The 25,946-nt window shown below is 42.0% G+C and overlaps 1 protein-coding gene and 1 non-coding gene across 3 annotated transcripts; one reads left to right on the forward strand and one right to left on the reverse strand.

Moving 5' to 3' along the window:
* Positions 1-14,120: 14,120 nt before the first annotated feature.
* LOC118969285 (U2 spliceosomal RNA) lies at positions 14,121-14,306 on the forward strand. Its single transcript, XR_005057244.1, has one exon. It is a non-coding gene; the product is annotated as a U2 spliceosomal RNA (small nuclear RNA).
* Positions 14,307-20,381: 6,075 nt separating this feature from the next.
* Positions 20,382-25,260, reverse strand: S100A11 (S100 calcium binding protein A11). 2 transcript variants are annotated; one of them, XM_017657798.3, is made up of 3 exons: positions 25,106-25,260; positions 21,642-21,794; positions 20,382-20,709 (listed from the first exon to the last, which is right to left on the reverse strand). In XM_017657798.3, the coding sequence occupies exons 2-3, from the start codon at positions 21,786-21,788 to the stop codon at positions 20,554-20,556; spliced, it is 303 nt and encodes a 100-aa protein (XP_017513287.1). In that variant the 5' UTR covers positions 21,789-21,794; positions 25,106-25,260; the 3' UTR covers positions 20,382-20,553. The 2 variants fall into 2 exon arrangements, with proteins under 2 accessions (XP_017513287.1, XP_073090751.1); XM_073234650.1 differs by lacking the exon at positions 25,106-25,260 and adding an exon at positions 23,908-23,955.
* Between the last annotated feature and the right edge of the window lie 686 nt (positions 25,261-25,946).

The raw sequence follows: 25,946 nt of genomic DNA on the forward strand, positions 1-25,946 counted from the left end.
GTCTTCACTGCCTGAACCAGTGAGCTGAGCACACAGATATAAGCTTTTGTCCCAGAGTAGCTGGATTTGGATCCCTGCTTTCCACAAGTGGCCGGAATCCCAGTCTCCCCAAGAACTTTGCCTGTCCCAGCTTTCCAACCCTGTAGTCACAAGAGTATGATGAAAGTACCATGAAATGTAGGTTTGTGTTCTCAGCGCAGATCTCTGGAGCTAGGTATTCAGCAGTCCCAAGCCTTCCACTCCCTCCCTGATCAGTTTCTCTTCCTCCTGCCGGTGAGCTGGGGTGGGGAAGGGCTCGGGTCCCCTGGAGCCACAGCCCTGGTACGTTACCCCATTCAGTGAGGTCTGCTCTTTTCTCCAGGTATATGCAGTCTGGCGCTGTCTTCTTTCCTTTTGCTCTCTGAGGATTAGTTGTGCCAACTATATTTTCTAATTATATCCAGTTTTAGGAGGAAGCCTCTGTCTCCTCTCATGCTGCCATCTTTAATCAGGGTCTGAGGTTTTAAATGCCCTTTTGGTAGGAGTCAGTATAAGGCATGCTGTATACAGGTGACCTTATAATTCCTCTGGAGTTTTGTCTTAAGAATAGGGTTATTTAGGTGACTGTTGGTTCAGATCTCAGCATTCTTTGTCCACATAGATGTATTTATGCTTCGGAGGTCTGTCTCCTGCTCTGGTTACAAACTTACTTGGTTAAGGGGCATGAGGAAGAGGAAAAACAGCATATAGGTTAAGTTAAAGAGTAAGCCAGGCCTTTTAGCAGGCTAAGTAGATTTTGGCATGATCTAATTGATACAATGAAGACATGGGCTGCACTTGGATACTTTTCTTTCTCTGGGGAATATCTGCACATTGAAATTTGCTCTGGCCATTAGAGCCTCAGCTGATTAACGCATAAACTCTATGAATCCTTTTTGGCTCTCTGGTTTTATCTGGTTAACTCTTTGAGTCCCATTTAGTGGGCTTCCCTGGCCTTATTCTCCCTCCACCTGCTCATATCTGTTATTCTGCCTAAAAAATCCATGAATTAATAATGATACTAAAAAACGACAACATAACAATCTCATTGATCATTTTTAGACAGTATTAGGTAATGATTCTGATACCAAATACCATATGTGGGTTGTTTTCCTCCCATACCATTAAGCAGTTCTCTGACACCAGCTGGGTGTCCTACAATTTAACTCAATTCTGACACTGTTGACCTAGAGATAGTGTAGGGTACCACAGGTTAAGGGCTCAGTCCTACAAGAGTGCCCTTCCATTACCACTTCAAAGGCCTATTTAAAGTCCAGGTTCTGTGCTTCTGGCTGACTGGCTATACATTGGAGGTTCCAATGACATCTTCTATGGATTCGATTAATTTGATAGAATGGCTCACAGAATTGAAAAACATTTTACTTATTAGATATTGGTTTATTACCAAAGGATATACCTTGGGAACAGACAAATGGAAGAGATGCATGGGGATAAGTATGTGAGAAAGAGTCAGAGCTTCCATGCCCTCTTGGAGCATGCTGCCACTCTCCCTGAATCTACATGCATTCAGCACCCTATAAGTTCTCCAAACCCCATACTTTTGGTTTTTTATGGAGCCTTCATTTCTTAGGCATGACTGATTAAATCACTGGCCTTTAGTAACTGAACTCAATCTCCAGTCCCTCCCAGATGTCAGTGGTGTGGGACGTAAAGTTCCAGCTTTCCAATCATAAGGTAGATCCTTTGGCAATCAGCTGCCATCCTTAGGCACTTTCCAAAAGCCACTTCATTAGCATTACAAAAGACTAATTCCAAAGGTTTTAGGGGCTTTGCCAGAAACGGGGACAAAGACCAAACATAAATTTCTCATATAAATCATAATATCACACTAGGGAACTTTTGAAAACTGGTAAATAAAGGGAAAGGCACAAGTATTTACCCTGCTTTTCTCATGTAAACTGTTCTTTAAAATAAGCAAATAGTTGAGAAGTTTCTCCTTATTAAAGCATCCTAACTAAAAATGAGGAAAATATAATGGAATAAATTATTTTTATTTTGCAACTTTTAATAAAAATGGATCTGGATAACAAATATCAGTGACCATCAATGACATCTCAAAAGGAGAAGCAAATGGATGTCACATGTACCCTGATGAAAATATACACTGACTCTAAAGAATACCAAAAAACTCAAATGTGATATGATCAAACTTCAGGTCTGTCTCCAGTTTTTAGAAGCACAGGGGAAGAGGAACATGTTAAACATTAACACAGAAATACAATCAGCAAAATCCAGACTCCCAGAACTCCTACAAGACAAATGAAACAATTTCTTCTTCTCTAAATAAATAGTAAAGGATGGAGTAAAATGGAAAGGAAGAGAGAGAGGCTAGATTAAGAGATGTAAGATATGTAGGGACAATGGGTAGGCTGCCCCACAAGGTGCCATTGTGACAGGCAGATTATTTCAGAGTTGAGAACAGTCCAGGCCCAAAAGACTCATAAAGAAACTTTGACCATGCCCCTCTCCCACCCAATTGCATGAAAATAATTGATAAGAGTACCTGCTCCTAGAAGAGAGCTATCACCTCAGTTAACTATATTATAATGTAAACTAGGTGTAGACAGGTAGACAGGGAGTCATGTAGCTAAATATGTCCATTCCTTTTTGTGCCCCTTCATTGTTTCTTTGTGGCCCAGCAAACATTTGTTTATCAAATATTTCATCTTTTTATATTCCTGTGAATTACTTCCCTTTTCCTTTGAAGTCTCAGACACCTACCCACTTGTTTCAGGATGACATATACATGCCCTAGTTCTCCCTTCTATGGAGCCCATGTCTATGGTGTCCCCATATGTAGGTAATTAAACTTTTATTTTTTCCTCCTGTTATCTGTCTTGTGTCAATTTGATTCTTAGACCAGCTAGAAGAGCCTTGAGGGTTAGAAGAAACTTCTTCCTCCCCAACAGATACATATCAATTCCACTGAAGGGATTTTAGTTTATTCTATTTTGAGCAAACAATGGAAAAAAAACCTTTATGATATAATTGGGGGACAGTTGAACATCCAATATTAAGGAATTCTTGTTAATATTTTCAGGCATAAAAAACATACTGAGATTGAAGGGAGAGGCATGATATATTTAATGAAAAAGTAGGGCCTCGAACCAAGAGTACACTACCCAGCAAGGTTACCATTTAAATTTGAAGGAGGGATTAAACAATTTTCAGAGAAGCAAAAGCTGAGAGAATTTACCTCCTACAAACCACCTCTACAGTGCATTTTGGAGGGACTGCTGTAGATGGAAGTATTCCTAAGGCTAAATAGCTGTCGCCAGGGGAAATAAAACCACAGCAAAGTAGAACAATTAATTACCAAGTAGATGCAAAATCAAATTAACTACCCCCAAAGTCAATCAAGGGATAAAATAAGAGTACAGAATATGATACCTAACATATAAAGAATGGAGGAGGAAGAAAAAGGAGGAAAAGAAAAAAAGAACCCTTAGGTTGTGTTTGTAAATAGCATATGAAATGAGTTACATTAGACTGTTAGATAGTAAGGGAATTACCCTTGAACCTTTGGTAACCACAAATCTAAAGCCTGCCATGGCAATAAGTACATACCTATTGATAATCACTCTAAATGTAAATGGTCTGAATGCACCAATCAAAACACAGAGTCACTGAATGGATAAAAAAACAAGACCTGTCTATATGCTGCCTACAACAGACTCACTTCAAACCCAAAGACATACACAGACTGAAAGTAAAGGGATGGAAAAAGATATTTCATGCAACTAATGGGGAGAAAAAAGCAGGAGTTGCAGTACGTGTATCAGACAAAATAGACTTCAAAACAAAGAAAGTAACGAGATAAAAAAGGACATTACATAATGATAAAGGGGTCAGTCCAACAAGAGGATGTAACTATTATATCTATACACCCAATACAGGATCACCTACCTATGTGAAACAAATACTAACAGGATTAAAGGGGGAAAGAGAATGCAATGCATTCATTTTATGAGACTTCAACACTTCAACACACCACTCACTCCAAAGGACAGATCAACCAGACAGAAAATAAGTAAGGACACAGAGGCAATGAATAATGTATTAGAACAGATGGACCTAACAGACATCTACAGAACACTACATTCAAAAGCAACAGGATACACATTCTTCTCAACTGCACATGGAACATTTTCAAGAATAGATTGTATACTAGGTCACAAAAAGAGTCTCAGTAAATTAAAAAAGATTAAATTATACCAACCAGCTTCTCAGATCACAAAGGTATGAAATTAGAAATAAATTACACAAAGAAAATGAAAAAGCCCACAAACACATGGAGGCTTAATAACATGCTCCTAAATAATCAATGGATCAGTGACCAAATAAAAACAGAGATCAAGCAATATATGGAGACAAATGACAACAATAATTAACACCACAAAATCTGTGGGATGCAGCAAAGGCTATGCTAAGAGGGAAGTATATTGCAATACAGGCAAAAAGTCAGTAGAAGGAGGGACATAATAAAGATTAGAGCAGGAATAAAACTGAGAAGAATAAAACAATAGAAAGAATCAATGAAAGCAAGAGCTGGTTCTTTGAGAAAATAAAATAGATAACCCTCTAGCCAGACTTATGAAGAAAAAAAGAGAGTCTACACACATAAACAGAATCAGAAATGAGAAAGGAAAAATCACTACGGACACTAGAGAAATACAAAGAATTATGAGAGAATACTATGAAAAATTAAATGCTAACAAACTTGGTAACCTAGAAGAAATAGACAACATCTTAGAGAAAATAAAAACTTCCAACTTTAACACAGGAAGAAACAGAAAATCTGAACAGACCAATTGCCAGCAACAAAATTGAATGGTAATCAAAAAACTACCTAAGAACAAAACTCCTGTACCAGATGGTTTCACTGCTGAATTTTATCAAACATTTGGTGACGACCTAATACCCATCCTCCTTAAAGTTTTCCAAAAAGTAGAAGAGGAGGGAATACTTCCAAACTCATTCTAGGAGGCCAACATCACTCTAATACCAAAACCAGGCAAAGACACCACACAAAAAAAAGAAAATTATAGACCAATACCCCTGATGAACATAGATGCAAAAATACTGAACAAAATATTAGCAAACCGAATTTAAAAATACATCAAAAAGATCATCCATCATGATGAAGTAGGATTCATGGATGCAAGGATGGTACAACATTAGAAAATCCATCCACATTATCCACCACATCATCAAAAAGGACAAAAACCACATGATCATCTCCATAGATGCTGAAAAAGCATTTGACAAAATTCAACATCCATTCATGATAAAAACTCTCAACAAAATGGGTATAGAGGGCAAGTACTCAACATAATAAAGGCCATAAATGGCAAACCCACAGCCAACATTATACTTAACAGCAAGTAGCTGAACACTTTTCCTTTACAATTGGGAACAAGACAAGGAAGCCCACTCTCCCCAGTTTTATTCAACATAGTTCTGGAGGTCCTAGCTATGGCAATCAGACAAAACAAAGAAATAAAAGGCATCCAGATTGGCAAGGAAGAAGTTAAACTGTCCCCGTTTGCATATGACATGATATTGTACATAAAAAACCCTAAAGAATCCACCCCAATGCTACTAAATCTAATATCTGATTTCAGCAAAGTTGCAGGATACATAATTTACAGACAGAAATCTGTTGCATTCCTATATACTAATGATGAACTAGCAGAAAGAGAAATCAGGAGAAGAATTCCATTCACGATTGCATCAAAAATAAAATACCTAGGAATAAACCTAACCAAGGAAGTGAAAGACCTATACTCTGAAAACTACAAGACACTCATGAGAGAAATTAAAGAAGATACTAATAAGTGGAAACATATCTCATGCTCATGGATAGGAAGAATTAATATTATAAAAATGGCCATCCTGCCTAAAGCAATCTACAGATTCAATGCAATCCCTATCAAAATACCAACAGCATTCTTCAACAAACTAGAGCAAATAGTTCTAAAATTCATATGGAACCACAAAAGACCCCGAATAACCAAAGCAGTCCTGAGAAGGAAGAATAAAGTGGGGTGAATTATGCTCCCTGACTTCAAGCTCTACTACGAAGCCACAGTAATCAAGACAATTTGGTACTGGCACAAGAACAGACCCACAGACCAGTGGAATAGAATAGAAAGTCCAGATATAAACCCAAGCATATATGCTCAATTAATATACAATAAAGGAGCTGTGGATATACAATGGGGAAATGACAGCCTCTTCAACAGCTGGTGTTGGAAAAACTGGACAGCTACATGTAGGAGAATCAGACTGGATTATTGTCTAACCCCATACACAAAAGCAAACTCAAAATCGATCAAAGATGTGAATTTAAGTAATGAAACCATAAAATTCTTAGACGGAAACATAGGCAAAGATCTCTTGAATATAAACATAAGCAACTTTTTCCTGAACGCATGTCTTTGGGCAAGGGAAACAAAATAAGAAATGAACAAATGGGACTACATCATGCTAAAAAGCTTCTGTACAGCAAAGGACACTATCAGTGAACAAAAAGGCATCCTACAGTATGGGAGAATACTTTGTAAATGACATATCTGACAAGGGGTTGACATCCAAAATATATAAAGAACTCATACACCTCAACACCCAAAAAGCAAATAACCCTATCAAAAAATGGGTGGAGTATATGAACAGACAGTTCTCCATAGAAGAAATTCAGATGGCCAACAGGCACATGAAAAGATGCTCCACAGCACTAATTATCAGGGAAATGCAAATTAAGACCACAATGAGATATCACCTCACACCAGTTAGGATGGCCAGCATAGAAAAGACTAGGAACACAAATGCTGACAATGATGTGGAGAAACAGGAACCCTCCTACGCTGCTGGTGGGAATGGAAACTAGTTTAACCATTGTGGAAAGTAGTATGGAAGTTCCTCAAAAAACTCAAAATAGAAATACCATTTAACCCAGTAATTCCACTCCTAGATATTTACCCAAAGAATACAACTTCTCTGATTCAAAAAGACATATGCACCCCTATGTTGATTGTAGCACTATTTACAATAGCCAAGAAATGGAAGCAACCTAAGTGTCCATCAGTAGATGAATGGATAAAGAAGATGTGGTACATATACACAATGGAATATTAGGCTCAGCCAAAAGAAGAAAACAAATCCTACTATTTGCAACAATGTAGATGGGGCTAGAGGGTATTATGCTCGGTGAAATAAGCCAGGCGGAGAAAGACAAGTATCAAATGATTTCACTTGTCTGTGGAGTATAAGAACAAAGCAAAAACTGAAGGAACAAAACAGCAACAGACTCACAGAACCCAAGAATGGACTGACAGTTGCCAAAGGGAAACAGACTGGGGAGTGTGGTAGGCAAGGGAGGGAAAAGGGGAATAAGGGGCATTACGATTAGCACACATATGTAAGGTGGGGCACCGGAAAGCCATATAGCACAGAGAAGTAGTGAGTGACTCTAAAGCATCTTACTACATTGATAGACAGTGACTGTAATGGTATATGTGGTGGGGAGTTGATAATGGGGGGAATCTAGTAATCATCATGTTGCTCATGTAATTGTATATTAATGATACCAAAAAAAAGTTAAAAAAATATTTAATAAATACTGTGATTGTACTTTAAAAATAAAAGTCATTATCATTTAAAAATCTATATATCTATATAGATACATTATGGATATAAATATGTTGTTTTGGATTAACTTCAAAACAATCCAGTGTTGGGGTTTATAGTGTAGGTGTTACTGGAGACAGGTTCTTGCTGTCCTTGCAAGAAAGAATTCAAGAGCTATGCAGAAGAGCCATTGAGTATTAAGAGTTTATTTGGAGAATAAAGTTTAGAGAAAAACGCGAGTACACACCCGAGTTGGAGCATGAGCAGAGTCAGAGGGGGTCTGCTGAGGGAACAATAGGGAACCCTTTTTATATAAAGGGAGATGAATCTTTACTAAGTGAGATTAGGTTTCAAAGAGAAAAGGTGTTCCTAGGGTGTAGGCTTGCTCCACCCTTCTGTCAGGTACAGGTTTCTTGACTAAATTTGATTATCTTTGGAACTGTCATGGCACAGGGAGGCATAGTTTTTACTGTGCTAATGAATATATAATATATTTGGAGGTAAGTCAGGGTCAACTTCTCCTCCATGTTGGAGCCACCAGTTTTGGCTGGTCTGTTATATATATACCCTCACTCCCCATCCCTTAGGAACAGCTAGTACAGAATGTGTGTAATGTAAGCAAGCATCTGATTCAAGTCCCTCCCCTTTCCCTGCTCATGTTTGGCTATCTACCTGCTATAAAACAGGGACCGAGGGCAGGCCACCCCAAGGTGTGCCATTGTGACAGGCAGATTATTTTGAGCTGAAAACCATCATGACCCAAAAGACTCAGGAAGATATATTGACCTCCCCACCCCTAAATGCATAAAAAGAACGATTCCAGGAGGAGTGCCATCACCACAGAGAGCTATATTATAATGTAAACCAGGGGTGATACACAGGAACATGGCAAAGCCTGATTGTTAGAATCTCTCTCTGCCCCATTATTTCCCTGAGGCTCGTCAGGTGTTTTTGATGCTGGGGCACGAAGCTGAAGAATGAGCTTCACAAACACTCAAGGTATCAGAGCAAGGTACAGGCTTTTATTTAGAGATAAAGTGAGAGGACAGAGCTCCCAGCTCACACCAGGAGGGGACAAGAGAGTCCGTGGTTGCCTCACTGTCTAGTGGTTTTATGTGCGGTTGAGGATTTTCAGGAATGAGGGTACAGGGTTAGGGGTGCAGACTTGTTGAGCGGCCCCAGAATGCTCATTCTTGATGAGTAACAGAAGAAATTTTCTGCTCTGACTTTTTCTCAAGATAGCAGTTTCCCTCTGGGAGTATGTCGATTAAGACCGCCTACCCTGCCCCCAAGGTGGGCTGGGTTGTTGCCTGTTTGCTGAAGTAAATTAAGAATCTTACTTCTTAACTTCTTGGGCCGTTTATAGTTGGGCTTGCTTAATAATTCAGTCTTTTTCCTAGGTTGCAGATTACTTGGTTAGGATCAGAGAAGGAAATATAGCACATGGGTAGAGTTAAAATAAGCTGGGCCTTTTAGCAGGCTAAGGTAAATTTTACAGTGTCATGATTTAAATTGATACAGTGAAGTCATGGGTTATGCTGAGACACTTTTCTTTATCTGCAGGACACTCAAACATTCCAGGCTAAGTTGCTGCTGGCCTTTTGAGTTTTAACTGATTTCACTGAAGATGGCTATATTCCTAGTCTGGCATCTTTACCCTAGAGAATTAGTGTGACTCTGACTTAATGCTTATCACAGAGTTTACATAGGGACTTCTTTGCACATTGCTACATTGTTCTGACTGTAATTATCTTGCTCTGCTTTTTCTCTGGGGGCCCTCACCCTACTCTGACTATTACCATGGTCCCTGTCTCATTTTGTTTACCAAACATTTACTCTTTCAAATTCCTGAGAATTACTTCCTTTTTCCTTTGAGGTCTTAGGCCCCTACCCCTTTCTCCTTGGTTCAGGATGACATGTATATTCATTCTCCCTGACTGTCTTTGGAACCCATGCCTATGGCTTCCCCAAATGTAGGTAGTTAAACTTATTTTTTCTCCTATTAATCTGTCTCATGTCAGTTTGGTTTTTAGACCAGCTAGAAGAGTCTTGAGAGGTGGAAATTTCTTCCTCACCAACAATCGTGATATAAATTAGGCAAGATAGTATCCGTGAGTCAGACTATATTACTTTCTCTGTTTTTGTAGAAATTTTCCATGAAAAAAGGAAAAAGGGACAAGAGGTAAAAATAGTCATTTGTATCTAGCCTTCCCATTTATTTATTTGTTTAATTAAGGTATCATTGATATGCACTCTTACAAAGGTTTCACATGAAAAAACAATGTTACTATATTTACCCATATTATCAAGACCCCCCCAAACCCCTTTGCAGTCACTGTCCATCAGTGTAGTAAGATGCCACAGATTCAGTATTTGCCTTCTCTGTGCTACATTGTCTTCCCCATGACCCCCCACAGCATATGTACTAAACATAATACCTCTCAATCCCCTTCTCCTTCCCTCCGCACCCGCCGTCCCACAACCCTCCACTTTGTTAACCACTAGTCCCTTCTTGGAGTCTGTAAGTCTGCTGCTGTTTTGTTCCTTCAGTTTTGCTTCGTTGTTAGGGTTAGGGGTGCAGACTTGTTGAGCGGCACAAATCTCCACAAATCTAGCATTCCCTTATTTGTTTGTTTGTTTGTTTGTTTTGGTATAATTAACATACAGGTACATGAGCAACATTGTAGTTACTAGATTCCCCCCATTAACAAGTTCCCACCACATACTCCATTACAGTCACTGTCCATCAGCGTAGTAAGATCTAGCACTTCCTTTTAAAGGGCCTTTTCATCCTCATTATTTTCCTTGAGTCTTATAACAACCCTGTAGGAAGATAGGGCATGTAGTTATTATCCTCACTTCTAACTAAAGAAGAAAAAACTCAGAGAACTTGCCCAAGATCACACAGCTGGTATGTTGCAGATCTGGGACCAGAATCTAGGTTTTCTAAGGTGTAGCTCCAGGAGGAGGTTCTCGACCCTGGGTAAGTTCTCTGTGAGTTTGATGAGACTGAAAAGGCAAGAGCAGGAAGTTGGGGATAAAAAAAGGGCGTTACCACGTTTATTCTCTTGGCAGTCACAGGCAGCTCAGGACAGTCGGCTGGCTTGAATGTGCTCAGCAGGCCGGCTACAGGTGCTGCTTCCCAGCAGGAGCTCAATCTTCTAGGCAGTAGGTCTCAGTCTCCTGGCTCTCCACGCTCCAAGCTCCCCGCTCCATACTCAGGATCAATTCTACAGGAGCACCAGGGCTCCAAGGCTCTCTCATGGCTATCCTGGCCTTTCCATACTCCCTCCTCTTGTGCTCTTGGAGGGACTCTCTGGGCAGGTTCCTGGTGACTGGTGGTTGCCTGACCAATTACATACCAGGAACACAGGGAGAGGAGAGAATGGGTGTTGCCTCTCCACCCCTCCCTGGGCAGTTTTTCCTGTGACTGACCAGTGGCGCTGTTGCTGGTAAACATCCCATAAATGTGTAAACAGGCTCTAATTACATACACAATGGGCAATATTAGGGCCAGCGGGGAATCCTGGTCAGAAACTTCCATTTTCCCCACATAGGCCAGAGGAAGAAGACAACATGGTGTGGTAAGAATCCAGGAAGATGATTTTGTCATGGTTCATGGTTGCTCCTCAGTTCTTGTCCCCACTGAGACAAAGAATGGAAAAGCAAAGTAAAGGTTTATTTAAGTACACTCCAAGAGGGGAGGGGGCCAGAGTCAGCACTGACTGAAGCCTTGATCCTTATGGGAAGGTCTCTTTTATTAAGCCCTAGTTGGGAGGCATTTCTTTGATTTATACTTTTAGTCATATAATCATTTATCTTAACATGCATGTCTTTTCCCAGAATGCACACAGAAGAACCCATGGGGGATGGGGTTTGTGTAAGTGTAAAAGCACAATGTAGGTTTTATGCTAACAAGATTATAATGAGGTATGGTTAAGCAGTGGTTGTTATTGTCTAACTGCGCCTGTGTGGTGATCTGGTGTGGACCTGCTAGCCCTGGACTTCTCAGATAAGGAAGTTGTCCCTCGACAAAATTTTTCATAAAGTGGGGCCTCTCTAGCTGGCCATGGACTGGGTGGTGCTTTCCCTCCAGACCCTCTCTTCTCCAACTGCTTGTATCTGTCTTCGTACCTAACAATTTCAGGGCATATGGGAGCAGTCAACAATGTTCAACAGTGCTGTGAATTGAGGACTATGGAGACAGAGACAAGGGTATTGGATTTGGTAATACAGTAAGGACTTGTTTGACTCTGGGGAAAGCAGTCTCAGCCGTGGGGGCAGAAAGCAGCCCAACTGCGAGGAGTTGAGGACGTTTAGTAGTGAGGAAATAAGAGGGTGAACTAGCACTTACGAAGTAATGTCTGCTGCCTGGTGGATATTAATTTACACCTTCCTCAACTTAAACATTTGGTTTTCTTCCTCTACTAGAAGTTAATCTCTTTGTGGTCTGGATTTGCAATGTTCCTCATTGTTTTGCTTTGCATTCCTACCAGAAGCCCTGGAAACTCCAAAGATCATGTTTAATGATAATGTTGGCACTAAGTTGTTGTGAGGATAAAATAAGAATCTGGTAATAGGAACATTCTGGGAAGGTTGTGTTCTCAGCCGAGAGAGGTGAGGTGAGGGCCCTGGATGGCGGGTACTTCTCTCTGCCTCGCTGCCTTTTCTCACAGGGTGCTCAGGTCACTCAGAACCCACCCCCCAGCCAGTACAGATTCGCCTTTCCCTCCCAGTTTTCTTTCTTAACTGTAGTCATCCAGGAATGCTTTTGGTGGTGGCTGGGGGAGATTTGGAAGATTAGGGAGTGTGGAAAAACAAAGCATGAGTTATCACAGTTGCTGCATAGGTGTAGTCTCCTCTCCACTTCTCTGCTCAAATTCCCAGTACATCTCTCACCAGGTTCATAGACAGAACTGTAGGGTCATTGTGAGGTAGATGGGGTGGTGAGTCACTGAGGTCTTCTTCCTGAGGTGCACTCCGTGGGAGAGATCCTTTCTCCCATCACTGGAGCTTAGCCATGAATTCTTGGTGGAATGCCCAGCTTCATGATCCTTTATATTATTTGCATGACTATATATTTCATTTATAGAAGCTCTATTTGGTTCTTTCAGACACTGCTGTTCTTGTTTTATGTGTCCTATTTCTTGCTTTATTTATTTGAACATTTTAAATGTACTCATGTTGCATTCTGTTCCAGATCACTCTCTCTCACTCTCTTGTTGCTTGGGTATAAAGTCTCTCATCTGTTGCATATACTGATGGTCCCTCATGCACAGTATAATGTTTGTCTGTAAGCTCATTTTAGCCAGATTTATCTTTTGTGGAAATTCTCCAAACAGCTGGAGGTGTCTCTGTGAGGTGGTTTGAATTTGCCTAGGGTTTTATGGTGCCTACTGCTCTGGAACCCTTTTTAGATAATTTATTCACCTGGGGATTTGGTACCAGGGAGCAGTGTGTGTGTGAGCTCCATGCCTTCAGGATGCACAGATGCAGCATTCTGATTTCTCCCTGATAAATCTGTCCCCCACTCAGCAGGGCTCATTCTGAGTCCTGCCTGGGGTGGTGGGCTCAGTTCTCTGGGCTTCCATCACTGCCAGGGCAGCTCCTTAGTAGTTGTCTCTTTTAGATAAGAGCTCAGGTCCTGTTTTCTATTACAGCCCAGGGCCTCAACTCAACTCTGGTTACTATTACAACTATGAGTTCCCTTTTTCTTTTGGTGTCTGGATATTTCCCTTTCTGCCTTTTAAACTGACAAGTGATTAAACTTTTTGTTAGGGAGGTTTCCATTTTATGCAGCATTGTATGCAACAGGAAAGACCTTGCTATACGTGTTTCATTCTCAATTTTGACCGAAGTCCTAGCATCATGGCTCAAATTAAAGGATGGATCTTTGCTTGATTTTTTTTTTCAAAAGCACAGGCAATAATATACAAAATAGATAAATTTGGCTTCATCAAAATTAAAAACATTTGTGCATCAAAGGATACTACCAACAGAGTGAGAAGAAAACCTATAGAATGTGAAAATTCATGTAACTGATAAGGGATTAATATCCACATTATATAAAGAACTGCTACATTCAATAATAAAAAAACAAATAACCTAGTTAAAAAATGGGCAAAATTACCAAATTATATACATAAATTATATGCAATTTTTCCATACCAATTATACCTCAGTAAAGTTGGGGAAAAATGGGCAAAGGACTCAGACAGACTTTTTTCCAATGAAATATACAAATGGCCAATAAGGATATGAAAAAAGGCTCAACATCACTAATTATTAGGGAAATACAAATAAAAAAACTGAGCTACCACTTCGTGCCCTTTAGGATGACCATTACTCAAAAAACAAAAATAACAACTGTTTGTGAGGATGTGGAAAAATTGGAACCCTTGTGCATTATTGTGGGAATGTAAAATGGTGCAGCTACTGTGGAAAATGGTATGGTAGTTTCTAAAAATTAAACATAAGGAAGTATCTGTTCTTATCAGTTTAATACCTGATATGTCCTCTATACTAAAGGACAATACACTAAATGGATTTTTGGAGCAGGGAGATGGAATAGGAGCTTGCTCTGTCCACTCTATGCATCATCCTGGTATTGCAGGACCTCTGGGAACAGTGCACTGGTTTGAGGGGAGAAGGAAAAGAAAAAAAATTAAACACAGTATTTCCATATGATACTGCAATTCCACTTCCAGGTATGTATCCAAAAGAAATGAAAGCAGGGACTTGAACAGATACTTGTACACCCATGTTCACAGCAACACTTTATAGTAACCAAATGTGTGGAAGCAACCCAAATGTCCATCAAGGGATGAATGGATAAACAAGATGTGGTATACACACACAGTGGAATATTATTCAACCTTAAAAAGGGACTTCTGACATGTTACAACATGAATGAACTTTGAGAAAATGACACTACATGAAATAAGCAGCTACAAAAGGACAAAAAGTGTATGATTTCACTTATATGAGATACCTGCAGTAGTTAAATTCACAGAGATGGAAAGTCGAATGTTGGTTGATAGGGATGGGAAAGGGGGAAAATGAGGTAATTGTTTAATGAGTACAGAGTTTTAGTTGGGAAAGATGAAAAAAGTTCTGGAGATGGATAGGTGAGGTTTGCACAACAATATGAATGTACTTAATCCTTCTGAACTGTGCACTTAAAATGTTAAATTTTACTTGTATATATATTTACCCACAATTTAAAAAAGAAGAAAAACCATTTTAATAAATTGAGAATACGTAATAAAAAAGAAACATCTACTTACATTAGTGTTGCCAATTGATTCTTTGCTTCTCCCTGTGTCAAGAGTACAGTGTGCTACTGTCAGGGAGATACTGACCTCACCTTCCAATGTGCTGGATATTCTCTCTGCCCCTCCAGGTCCACCTTCTATGCTTCTGTGTCCTGCTCAGCCTTCCAATGGCAGGCACTAGCAGGAGATCAGAAGGCGCAAGGGAAAACTGGTATTTATTGTCCTGGTTCCCTCCTGTCTCCTATGACCTGAGAGTGGCTGCTCTATATGTAAAGCTATAGCATCGTTAGGGATCCCTCTCTCTTGCCTTGCCTAGTCAGGCCCTAGTGGTGGTAACAGCTCCTAATTTCACTAGTTCCTGGTGCTTTGCCATTCCTTGTTTGTTCTCTTATCACTGCCCACATATTTGTAATAGTTTTCTTCATTAAACTTTTCATCAGTGACCCTGTTGAATGTTCATGTGCTTCATGTGAGGACCCTGATACACACAGTGTCCCAAGTCTGATTTTATAACATAAATACATATTTTCAGACTTTATCTATAGGGGATCATTCTAATACCCTCAATGGATGCCTGAAACATGGATAGTACCAAACCCTATAAACATAACTATGTTTTTTCCTATACATACATAATTATGATAAAGTTTAATTAATAAGGCACAATGCTTAACAATAATAAAATAGAATAATAATATGCTGTAGTACAAATTGTGTGAATTTGGTCTCTCAAAATATCTTGTACTGTATTCACCCTTCTTCTTAAGGTGTGAGAGGATAAAATGTCTATGTAATGAGATGAAGTGAGGTGAAAGGCATAGGCACTATAATGTAGCACTAGATTATAATAAGCCAGGAGGAGGATCATCTGCTTCTGGACCAAGGTTGATCTCAGATAAATGAAACTGTGGAGAACAATTCTGCAGAGAAGTGGGGGACTACTATATATGCTGGACACCACATTAACTACTAGTGATACAAAGATGCATGTAACTAGGTCCCTGTTCTTGAATTCAAGTTCTAGTTGGAGAAAACAGACACACAAAATCACTGTTACAATACAGAGTGATAAGTGCTATGGTGGAGGTAAGAACAGAGAGTGCTGTGGATGCATAGAGTAAGAGCATTAAAATCAGTCTTGGGTAGGGGTGGGTATAAGGAAGGCTTCCTGGGGAGATGACACTTGCGTTGCTCTGTGGGACAAGTAGGAAGAGGTGGAAAAGGGGCAGAGAGCTCTCAGGGCAGCAAGAAGAGATTACAAAGGCATGACACTTAGCTGTTCAGGAGTGCTTGGCAAGGCTAGAGGGAAGAACTGGTCATGATGAAAGCGGGAAATAAGACTGGAGTTTGGGGGACAGGGGCATGACCTTGAAGGCTCGAGTGCCCTCAAAGGAGTTTGAATTCCATCCTGCATGTTAAGAGGGACCAATGCCCAGTTTTAACCACAGGAATCATAATGATTTTCAGTTCATTTTTTTAAATGGAGAATTTAAAGATACTTTTGGGACAATCTGAGTGAAAGATCCTTTTAGATTTTTATGATATTTTTCCTAATTTGTTTATAGTTGTCTCAGCTATACCTACATCACGAGTGATCTTCAGTGAATTTTCCTAATCAAGTCTTTGAATTCAACTTGGCTTTCATAAATACAACAATTATCCTTTTGCATTCATATTTTATGGTTTATGGACTATTTAAATTGCAGGATACAAGAACAAGTACAACTGATATAAACAGATAGGGAATAACCACAAATACAGTTAAAAGAGAGTCTGAGATAAAGCAATGAGGGTGGGGAAGAGGAGATGAGTATGCAAGAGGTAAATCCCAAGAAATGAGGACTGGGGTTGTGAGAAAGAGTTTAGATTATCCTCAGGTTCTTAGTTTGAACAGTTGGGTGGAAGGTGGTGCTGTGTACTGAAATCGGGTGTGAAGCAAGAGGATCAGATTTGGGGAGGATGTAGAATCCAGTTTAGAACATGTATTGAGTTATATGTTCCTTATGTGTTTGTTTGCAGCATCTATTTCCCATGCCTGATCCACTCTCCCCAACTCTCACATCCAATCAAATCCCCAAGTTCATCTGATTCTCCACCCAAATATCCCTTCAGTCTGCCCCAGCCTTCCCCTGGCCTAGGCCTCCATCGCCTTTGCAGGATCATCTGGATTCTGCAGCAGCTTCAGTAGTTTGGGTTAGGGGTCCATCCCAGTTTTAAGCATTAAGTATGCAGCCGGGGCCTGTTATTCAGAGCACTGCATACTTTCAGACCACTGATTGGCCTAGGGGTGATCATGATCTAAACTGGTCCAAACAGGGAATCTTAGTAATTTTGTTGAGAACTGTGGGATAAAGGCAATCATTTCCCCCACATCAGTGGATTATCTTCAAATTTAAAGACACCAGCTCCTAGAGCTGTCTAAAACTAAAACTGTCCCTTGACTGTTCAGTTACATGAGTCAATAAATTCCTGCTTTGCTTACAACTTAAATGGAGTTTTATATTACCTGCAACAACAAGAATCCTAGTTGTGGTTCAGCCAGGAAGAGATGATAAGTTAAATGGATGACAGTTCTAGAGGGATTTGGGCCAGGGATAGAAATATAAGTGACTGGCATGCAGATCATGAGTTTGGAGAAGGTTACCCAGGGAAGATGCAGTGTACAGCCAATCAGTGTAAGTGCTTTGAAAGGGGAGGTATGGGGCATGTATACCTAATGAGTTCAGTGAGGTTTTCTGGAGGAAAAATAGCTGTGTAGGCCGAGACAGGAAGGGTAAGAGGGATGTATGCATGAATTGGTGTGGTGAGGTGGAAGAGTGCTCCAGGCAGAGTGAGAGAAGCCCACTGTGTTGAGGGGACTAAACAAGTTCACTATGGCTGGAATTTAGAGGGTGCATGTGTGAGGGTGGGGGCAAAGAGGGGGAGGTCAGATGAGTGAAGTGGGGGTGCATTGTGGCTGGCCTTACATACCTAAGAGCATTGGGGAGCCCTCTGAAAGGCTTTAAGCTGGAGAGCAACCAGATCAGAGACTTCAGGAAGGAAAAAGGAGTGGATAGGGTCAAGGCCAGAGGAATGGGGCCAGTGAGGGGGCTGCTGCAGTATCCAGACGAGCAATGGCAGTGGCCTGGGCCAGGGGAAGGCTTGAGGTGCACTGAAGGGATATCTGGGTGATCAGATGAACTTGGGGATTTGGTTGGATGTGAGGAATAAGGGGAAAGGAGTCAAAGCTGCCTTAACATTTTCTGGGCAGGGCAACTAGGTGGGTGGAGGTGTCATTTGCTGACATGGGAACAGTGGAGGAGCAGGCTTGGGAAGTTGGGAAGATGCTAAGGTCAGTTTGGGATATGATGAACCTAGGACAAGAATCTTGTCCGCTTCATTCATTCCCCTACACCTGCCCCGCAGAACAGTGTCTTACACAATATAAGTAAATCTTTGTTCAATACATGCATACACAAAAGATACTGGTATTACTATATGTGGAGAAACCTAGGAGGCAGTTTTGAAGCTCTGGAGCTAGAACTGGGTTGAGGAGGTAAATGTGAGTGATCATTTTCCTAGTAAATGAAGACACAGGAGTGGATGAGATCCATGAAGCATGAGAAGGAAGCTTTGCATGTGGACTAAAGGAGCATCAGCTTTTAAAGACAGTAACTGTCACTAATAATGCTTTCTTAACCATGATCTTCCATCAGCTCTGCTCCCTCTCCCCCACGTCATTAGTAGTTCTCCTTTGCTAGGTCTTCTTGTTGCCCTCCCCACCCCAGGTGAGGGAACACCCTCAGGCCCTCCTCTCTCTTTACTTCTCAAGCTAGGTCGCCTCTCCAAACTTCCAGATGCCCACTGGGGATTCCCAGCTGGATCTCTTAACCACACCTCAAATATAACACACCTCCTCCCCAAACCAATGTCTCCTGATGTCTCTCTCCATCACTCACCTTGCATATGAGACACCCCATAGAGTTGATTTGAATCTTGAATTAGAAGCTTAGTACTTATTAGATCTTATCAAATCAAAGATAAAAACTTCAAGTTATAAATAAGACATGGGGATACGATGTACAGCATAGGGAACTACAGTTAATGTTTAACTACTTGGTGACAGATGGTAGATTTACCATGATCATTTTGTAATGTATGCAGATATTAAATCACCACGTTGTGAAAATATTGTATGTCAACCACATTTCAAATAAAACAAACAAAAAACCCCATGAAAAACAACTTGAAAATATCAAGCAAGTGGAGATTTCCTGGTTGGTTCCTTGAGCCTGTTTTAGAGCCAGGGCTAGTGATTTCTTGGTAGAATAGCAAATGGGCCAGTGACTCTAGGGTACCTGGTGTTCTTCCGTCTTTTCCCTGCCTCAGTGTTCTTTGGGACAGAACCATTTTCACTTAAAAAATTTTTTATGTAGGACATACCTACCTAGCAAGGGAATAATATGGATAGTTTCATGACTACCGTTTCTTACCCCCCCACCCTGGTGGCTAATGAATTAAAGAACTTATCCAAGAAGTAGCAACAATTCTACTTGGAAAATCTGGGGACTTGTGAACCTGAGGCACTGGTCTTCATTCTGGAATGTCAGAGCCAAAAAACTCCAAAACAGAGCAAAAAAGCAGTCTCAGAAATAGTCTGATTAGTTCTATTAATTTATGAAGAAACTGTGATCTAGAAAGACTTTTACTAGGAAGTTAAAACTCAACATAACTGGATAAAGAATCAGAGGTTGTGTGTGCTGCTTAGGGATGGGTGTGCACTGCTAACACCTGCTCCTCTATTCTATTGTTTAACCCTGGGTCAGACTTCAAATCCTTTCTAGGCTTTTCCCCTGCTGCTTCATCAGTGTGCTTAGAAAATTAAAACTGATGTTGAACCTAGGCCAAGTCAAACATAAAGACCTTAGTATTAAGACTCCTTGCTATTCCTCCAGCACCCCACTCCTCACCTCAGGACCTTTGTCCTTGTTCCTTCTGAAATGCCCTCCCCACCTTTCTGAATGCTTGCTCCTTCTTACCCTTAAGATCTCAGCACAAATGTTACCTCCTCAGAATGCCCTCTTCCAGGCCCTGTTATTCTGTAACAGACCACCTCATTTTTCCTCCATAAGATTCCTCACATTCGTGGAGTCCTTTATTTGTTCATTCTTTTTTTTTCTCCCCAACCAGCAAGTAAGTTCAGTGAAGGCAGGACCTTATGACTTGCTGACTGTATCCTCAGAGCCCATGACAGTGCCTGTAGCAGGGGTAAATAATGCCAAGTGACACCTCTTCATCAGTGTAATTTAGAGATGATTCTGTGATGTTATGATTATAGATACATCCAAGATGTATTTTTACTATTTACTATGCAGCTTCTGAGAACTGCTTCCATCAATTGAATTTACATTCTTCCCACTCCTTTCCTCCCTGGCACAAATGTACTGACTTTCTAATGGGTGCTTTAAAAAGAAAAATGATATAGTTTTATTACTGCCAGCAGGAGTGGCCTGCAAGGGGTGGCAGGTATGCCGGGCTTGGGGTACATAGGGTGTGAAGAGTAGGTGATGATTGGGAGGCTGGAAGGAAAGGGGTGATCTGGATGCCAGGCCCAAGGGCTCGCTCCTTAGATTTACTTCTGGAAACGGGCAGACATGATAAAGGAGTCATGGCAAGCTATAGCCATCCCTCCAATAAGATTGAGAAATTCTTGGAAATCTAGCTGCCCATCACAGTTGAGGTCCAGTTTCTTCATCATGCGGTCAAGGACACCAGGGTCCTTCTGGTTCTGCAAAGATAGTAACGATAATGAATCTATTAGTAGTACCTTTATACTGTACAAAGCCTTCAAATATATTGCTACATTTTATTCTCACAAGAGTATGTGGTACAGGGTAGGGGTTACTAATATTCCCACTTGACAGACACAGATACAGATTGAAAGAGGTGAAGCAACTTGCCTATGGGGAAGACCTAGGACTTGAACCCAGATTTTGTGGCTCCTAGTCCAGAAATCAGGTTATTCAGTTTTATAAAAGCAACAGAACACTTTTTACAGTGTTGCATGCAACTCTAATATATATAAATGTTACAGAAGTGAAGTGATTTGAGGTGGAAAGAGGATGCTGGTCTTGCTTAATTAGCCTTATCTTCCACACATCTAAGCCCCCATCACATACACTTACTTACAGCCACTGGCTACATGTGGCTACTGAAATTGATTAATTTAGAAAGTCAGTCCTTTAGTTGTACATGTGACTAGTGGCTACCATATCAGATAATGTAAACATAGAACATGATTCCTATCACTGCAGAAAGTTCTTTTGGACAGGGCTGCCCTAGAGGTTTGGGATAGAGGAATAAAATTTGAAAGCTATTAAGCTATTTACCATTTCATATGCCCCCTCCTAAATGGAAAAAAAACCCTAAATGGAAAAAAGCAAATTGCCATTCTCTGTGTCATGTAGTTTGTTAACTTTGATCTTTAAAACACACCTTATTCAAAGAAAATGAGAAGAGAGGTTTCCTTTAATAGTCCCTCAGAGCTCCCTCTGAGGCCTAGGAACTCAGCAGAGGCTGTGTGGACCCCTGGTTGGAGTAAATGAAAGGAGGCAGGAGCATGGGGGGTTGGCGGGTCCTTCATTCCCAGCCGTTCTGCCAGGCTCTTGTTTCCTGCTTTAGGTGGTTTGGGAGGGTTGGGGTGGGAGCTGGGACTAGTACCTTTGCGAAGGCCGCCAGTTCTGTATTCATGAAGGTTAGGAACTCGGTTTTGGAGAGTTTGCAGCTGTTACCATCCTTTCCAGCATACTTTTGGAAAACAGCAATCAGAGACTCGATGCACCGCTCAGTCTCTGTAGGGCTGGACATTTTTGCCTTTGGAGGAAAGAATTCAGGGCTCAGACAAGGGCAAGATGTCAAGGGCTGGATGCTAGAGACTCAGTTTGGCTCACAGTATTTTTTAAAAGACTGGGTCATATTTTACAGGACTAATGGGCCCAAGTCGAGAAAGTCACATTCTGTGAGCTCCCTGCTCACAGCACCTCACAAATTTATGCTAGGTGAAATATGAACCACGTAGGTATGTGTGAAAGCAGTAGACGGTCTAAGAGAGCAAGAGTGACTGGGTTTACTGAGGTTTTTAGGATCTGTGGTTAAATGTATGTATAACTGTACACCTACAAATCCATATGCATGCCAAGCCTTGTCTATGGATTAAACAATTTTATATTTTTCCAAGAGCATAAAGAAGTGATGAATAAGTTTTTTTTAAAAGCAATACTGAATTCCTGAGATTCATGTATTTTTCTAGAAGAAAACTAAAAGCATAGTTATTGTGAGGGGCTGGAGAACAGAACTTTCTGGATGTTCGTAAACAGTTTTCATACTTGAAAGTGAAGAATCATTAATTTCACATGTGAGGAAACTGAGGGAACAGACGTGGCAGAACTGCCCTGGAATCTCAGCCTCCAGGTCCCTGTCTGCAGTCTCTGGCCTTTGTTCCTCCTGCTTCCAGATGACACTAACTCCCACAGGAATGGCTGGCAGAACTTCTCCAGTCACTTCAAACCAGAAAGGTTGATATGGGGACTCCCACAGCATCTGTAGAGGTGAACCACAGTTGTGGGTGCACCAGGAGGTACAGGAGATTCAAATCCTGGGCTGGGCTCCGCTTTCCTTACAACAGAATTCTTCAAGGTAATTTGTTAACGCTGTTGTCAGCCCATTATTCCCGCCAGCAAATGCAGGGAACTGGTGGGCTCCTCCTGGTGGAAAAGAGCCGCAACTGCAGAAGTTTTCTGAAAAACTTGCCAGTATGCACCCTTCCTCTGAGACTTTATCTCTGTGTGCCAACAGTGTTGTCTGTTTGGACGGTGACGTTTGCAACTTAGCTTTTAGCCATTGATTTGTTCCTGAGACTGGTTTCCTGGAGCTCGTATCTGGAGGCTTCTGGCTATGATGAACTGATCTGACCTGTTACTGATCTGAGCGCTTAGTCACATGGCTGCCCACCTTGTTCCAGCAGCCTTTTAACCTCTCACTCTCTAGTGCTTCTCCAGCCTAGCTCAGGTGCCTGCAGCCCACTGCATCTTGAATATCTACAAAGCCCCTTCAGTAAGTGGGTTCCGGTGGACTCTTCCACAGGTGGATTCTTTTCCAGAGCCAAACTGTTGGAATTTTTTTTTCTCAAAGAGAACTTTTTCTAAAGGAAAGAAGTGTTGGTAGGGTCAGGGTTGGGGGTGAGGGTGGCAAACTTAATACCATAGCCTAGAAACAGATGTGTTTGCTCAACAGCTTTTCTTATCACGACTAAAATCACAGTTTTACTAATTCATCAGATGACAGGAAGGTTGGCTTGGGAGGGCACACTAGATAGGGTAGAAGATTCCAGGCTGAGAAGCAAGGGCTTTCTAACCTTTTTCTAGACCTAAAGAGCTTCCTCTAACCCTTTTCCTTAAATAATTCAGATTGCTTTGCTTTTCTGGTTTCAAAGTGGCTTTCTGCTTTCCTTTTTTTCTCCTTAACATCAGCCTTGACTATGATTAGACTATTTTTCCCCCCTCCTGAAAACTGGTGCTGTCAGCCACACAGAGAGAATGAAGAACTCAGTGTTTCTCTCCACAGGTAATTTTACAGAGTGAAAGAAACAATTACCAAATTACTGAATGGGATGCAAAATTTGTAGAGCTGGAGAGGACTGTGAAAATGGTTCCTGAGAGGGAAGCCCAGAGCTGGGAGGTGAAGCGGGAGCTTAAATTGAGGAGAACCACTTCTACTTGGAGGCCAATGCCCCCAACACCTCACTGCATCCTGGGAATTGTATTTGGTGGAACCATGATAGGAAGGAGACAAATGGTTTGATAAATAGACACTGTGGAAGAGCTTATAAAAATGCATGCTACTCCACATTTGAGGAAAGTAAAGTAATGTAAAAAGAAGTAACACTTGACAAAGACTCGAGGATTACAGCTTGTCATTCTCAACCAACCTCCCTTTTCCTCCCAAGGATCCATGGAGGCATCTGCCTTTCTCCAGGGCAATCAGTCCAGGTCTTCACCACTGGGAGGTGGCGAGTCTGCCTTTTTCAGGTTCCTTGTGACACTGATTCTTCCTTTTCGCATGGATAGGCTATGAGTTAAACTGCAGATAAAGACTGACACACCGAGCAGGGGTGGGGAACACGTTTTGTAAAGGGCCAGATGGTAAGTATTTTAGGCCAATGTGGCCTGTATGGTATCTGTCACTCTGCTTTTGTAGCAAGACAGCTACAGACAACTGGAATGAATGGGTGTGGCCGTGAGCCAATAAAATTTTATAGACGCTTAAGTTTGCTATTCACAGAATTTTCACACGTCACAAAGTAGTATTACTCTTTTGATTTTCTTTCAGCCATTTAAAAATGTGAAATCCATTCCTAGCTTGTGGCGGGTACAGAAACCCCATTAGGCCTGTGGGGGCTGTTTTCTGATTCCCTTCACCAAAGGGCCAAGGACGAGGTGGACTTGGGAGGTGGCTTCATGGACAAGAGGAAGAAGGTTGGGAGGAGAAAAACAGGTGACCGAGCGAGGACCTAAAAGACGGTGCGTCAAAAGGAAAAGGAAAGGAGGGGGCCTCTGGACCGGCTCCTCCCACATTCTTGGCTGTGGTTCCGCTTTCCGGGATTGGCTTCGCTTTCAGCCTTGGTGCGTTGGCCATTTGCCCGGAGCTTACTGGGACTCGGTTTTCCCCTGGGCTCAGACGACTACGTTCCGAAATGTACCCTTTGCGGTCCACAGAAAAAGCTAGTGCCGCGGGACAGAATCCCACGCGGATTCCAGCTTGTCTCCCAGGCTTCCCGAGCCCATGGCGAGGGGCTTCCAGCACAAGCAGGGCCTGCGCTTCGCGCCCGTCCAGGCCCAGGGGGCGATCGGGGGCGGCCACCCCGCGCGGCGCTTCAGTGCGCGGCGCTCGCTCTTCCCTAGCCCCGCGCATATCGTTGCCGGATACAAAAGCACCTCCCGCGGGCTGATTACAAGCACAACTTTAGGCCTGTGTCTTCCGTCCCCTCTTCCCCGAATTCCCGCCCACAGATTTATTTTTCCTGCTCTTCCAGCGACGCCCACATTTAACCCAAAGATCAAGCCGGGGGGAAGCATGCTGTCGCTCTTTTCATTTCATTTCAGAGGAAGACAAAAACCTCGGCTTACCGGGTCGGAGTGGAGGGAGGCGAGTTGGCTGCGACTCGGGGGCGGCGCGGCAAGCTTTGCGCAGGAGGCTCGGGTTTCCGCTTCTGCCCCGCCGGAGCCCAGAGCCCCACGCCCTGCTCCCCGCCCCTCCCCAAGCCCCGCCCCGCGTCCCCCCAAACCCCCCTCGTCCTCTCTACACCGTCTGACTCACGCCGCCCCTTCCTCCGCCTGCCGTGCAGATACGGACTTGTCGGACCTCCGCCCTCTGCTAAACGACCTCACCTTAAAATTCAGTAAAAGCCGTTGTCCTCTCTGAGCCTCGTCTCGCTCTCCTTGTCCTGTTGAGTTTTCTGATTTAAACGTGCTGCATAGCGGTCTTCGGCGGGAAGCCTCTCTCTGTGTCGGTGGGTGTTTGCCATGTATGAGCCCATTCTGCTCATTCAGTTGGGTAGGGAGAAAGACCCCTTTTAAAAACGTGCAACACGCAGTGGGCCCTCGTTGCAGAGTGATTTCTGCCAAGTGGAGCTCCGTTGTCTCGTTGGTTTAGGGCACAGTTCTCTTTAAACCAACAGCAGTGAAAAAAAAAAAAAAAGAACCCAAAACCCCCAAACAGCAACAAAACCCCCACAAACCCCAAACCATAAACCACTGCAATTTAACACTGACCCGTGCAAGTCGGGCATTTACCTGTGTGCAGTCGGCAGCGAAGTTGGGCGTTGTGGCTTCTAAACCTAGGTCTATTACTTTATTGAAGTACTTCCGGCAAAACCCCTCACTCCTCAGCCTCCTTACACTTACCTGTTAAAGTAGGTGGTATTGCCTTTTCCTACTTCGAGATTATGACTGTTAAGTAAAATGCTGG

Source organism: Manis javanica, chromosome 4 (assembly GCF_040802235.1).
Source record: "Manis javanica isolate MJ-LG chromosome 4, MJ_LKY, whole genome shotgun sequence".
Taxonomy (NCBI): Eukaryota; Metazoa; Chordata; class Mammalia; order Pholidota; family Manidae; genus Manis; species Manis javanica.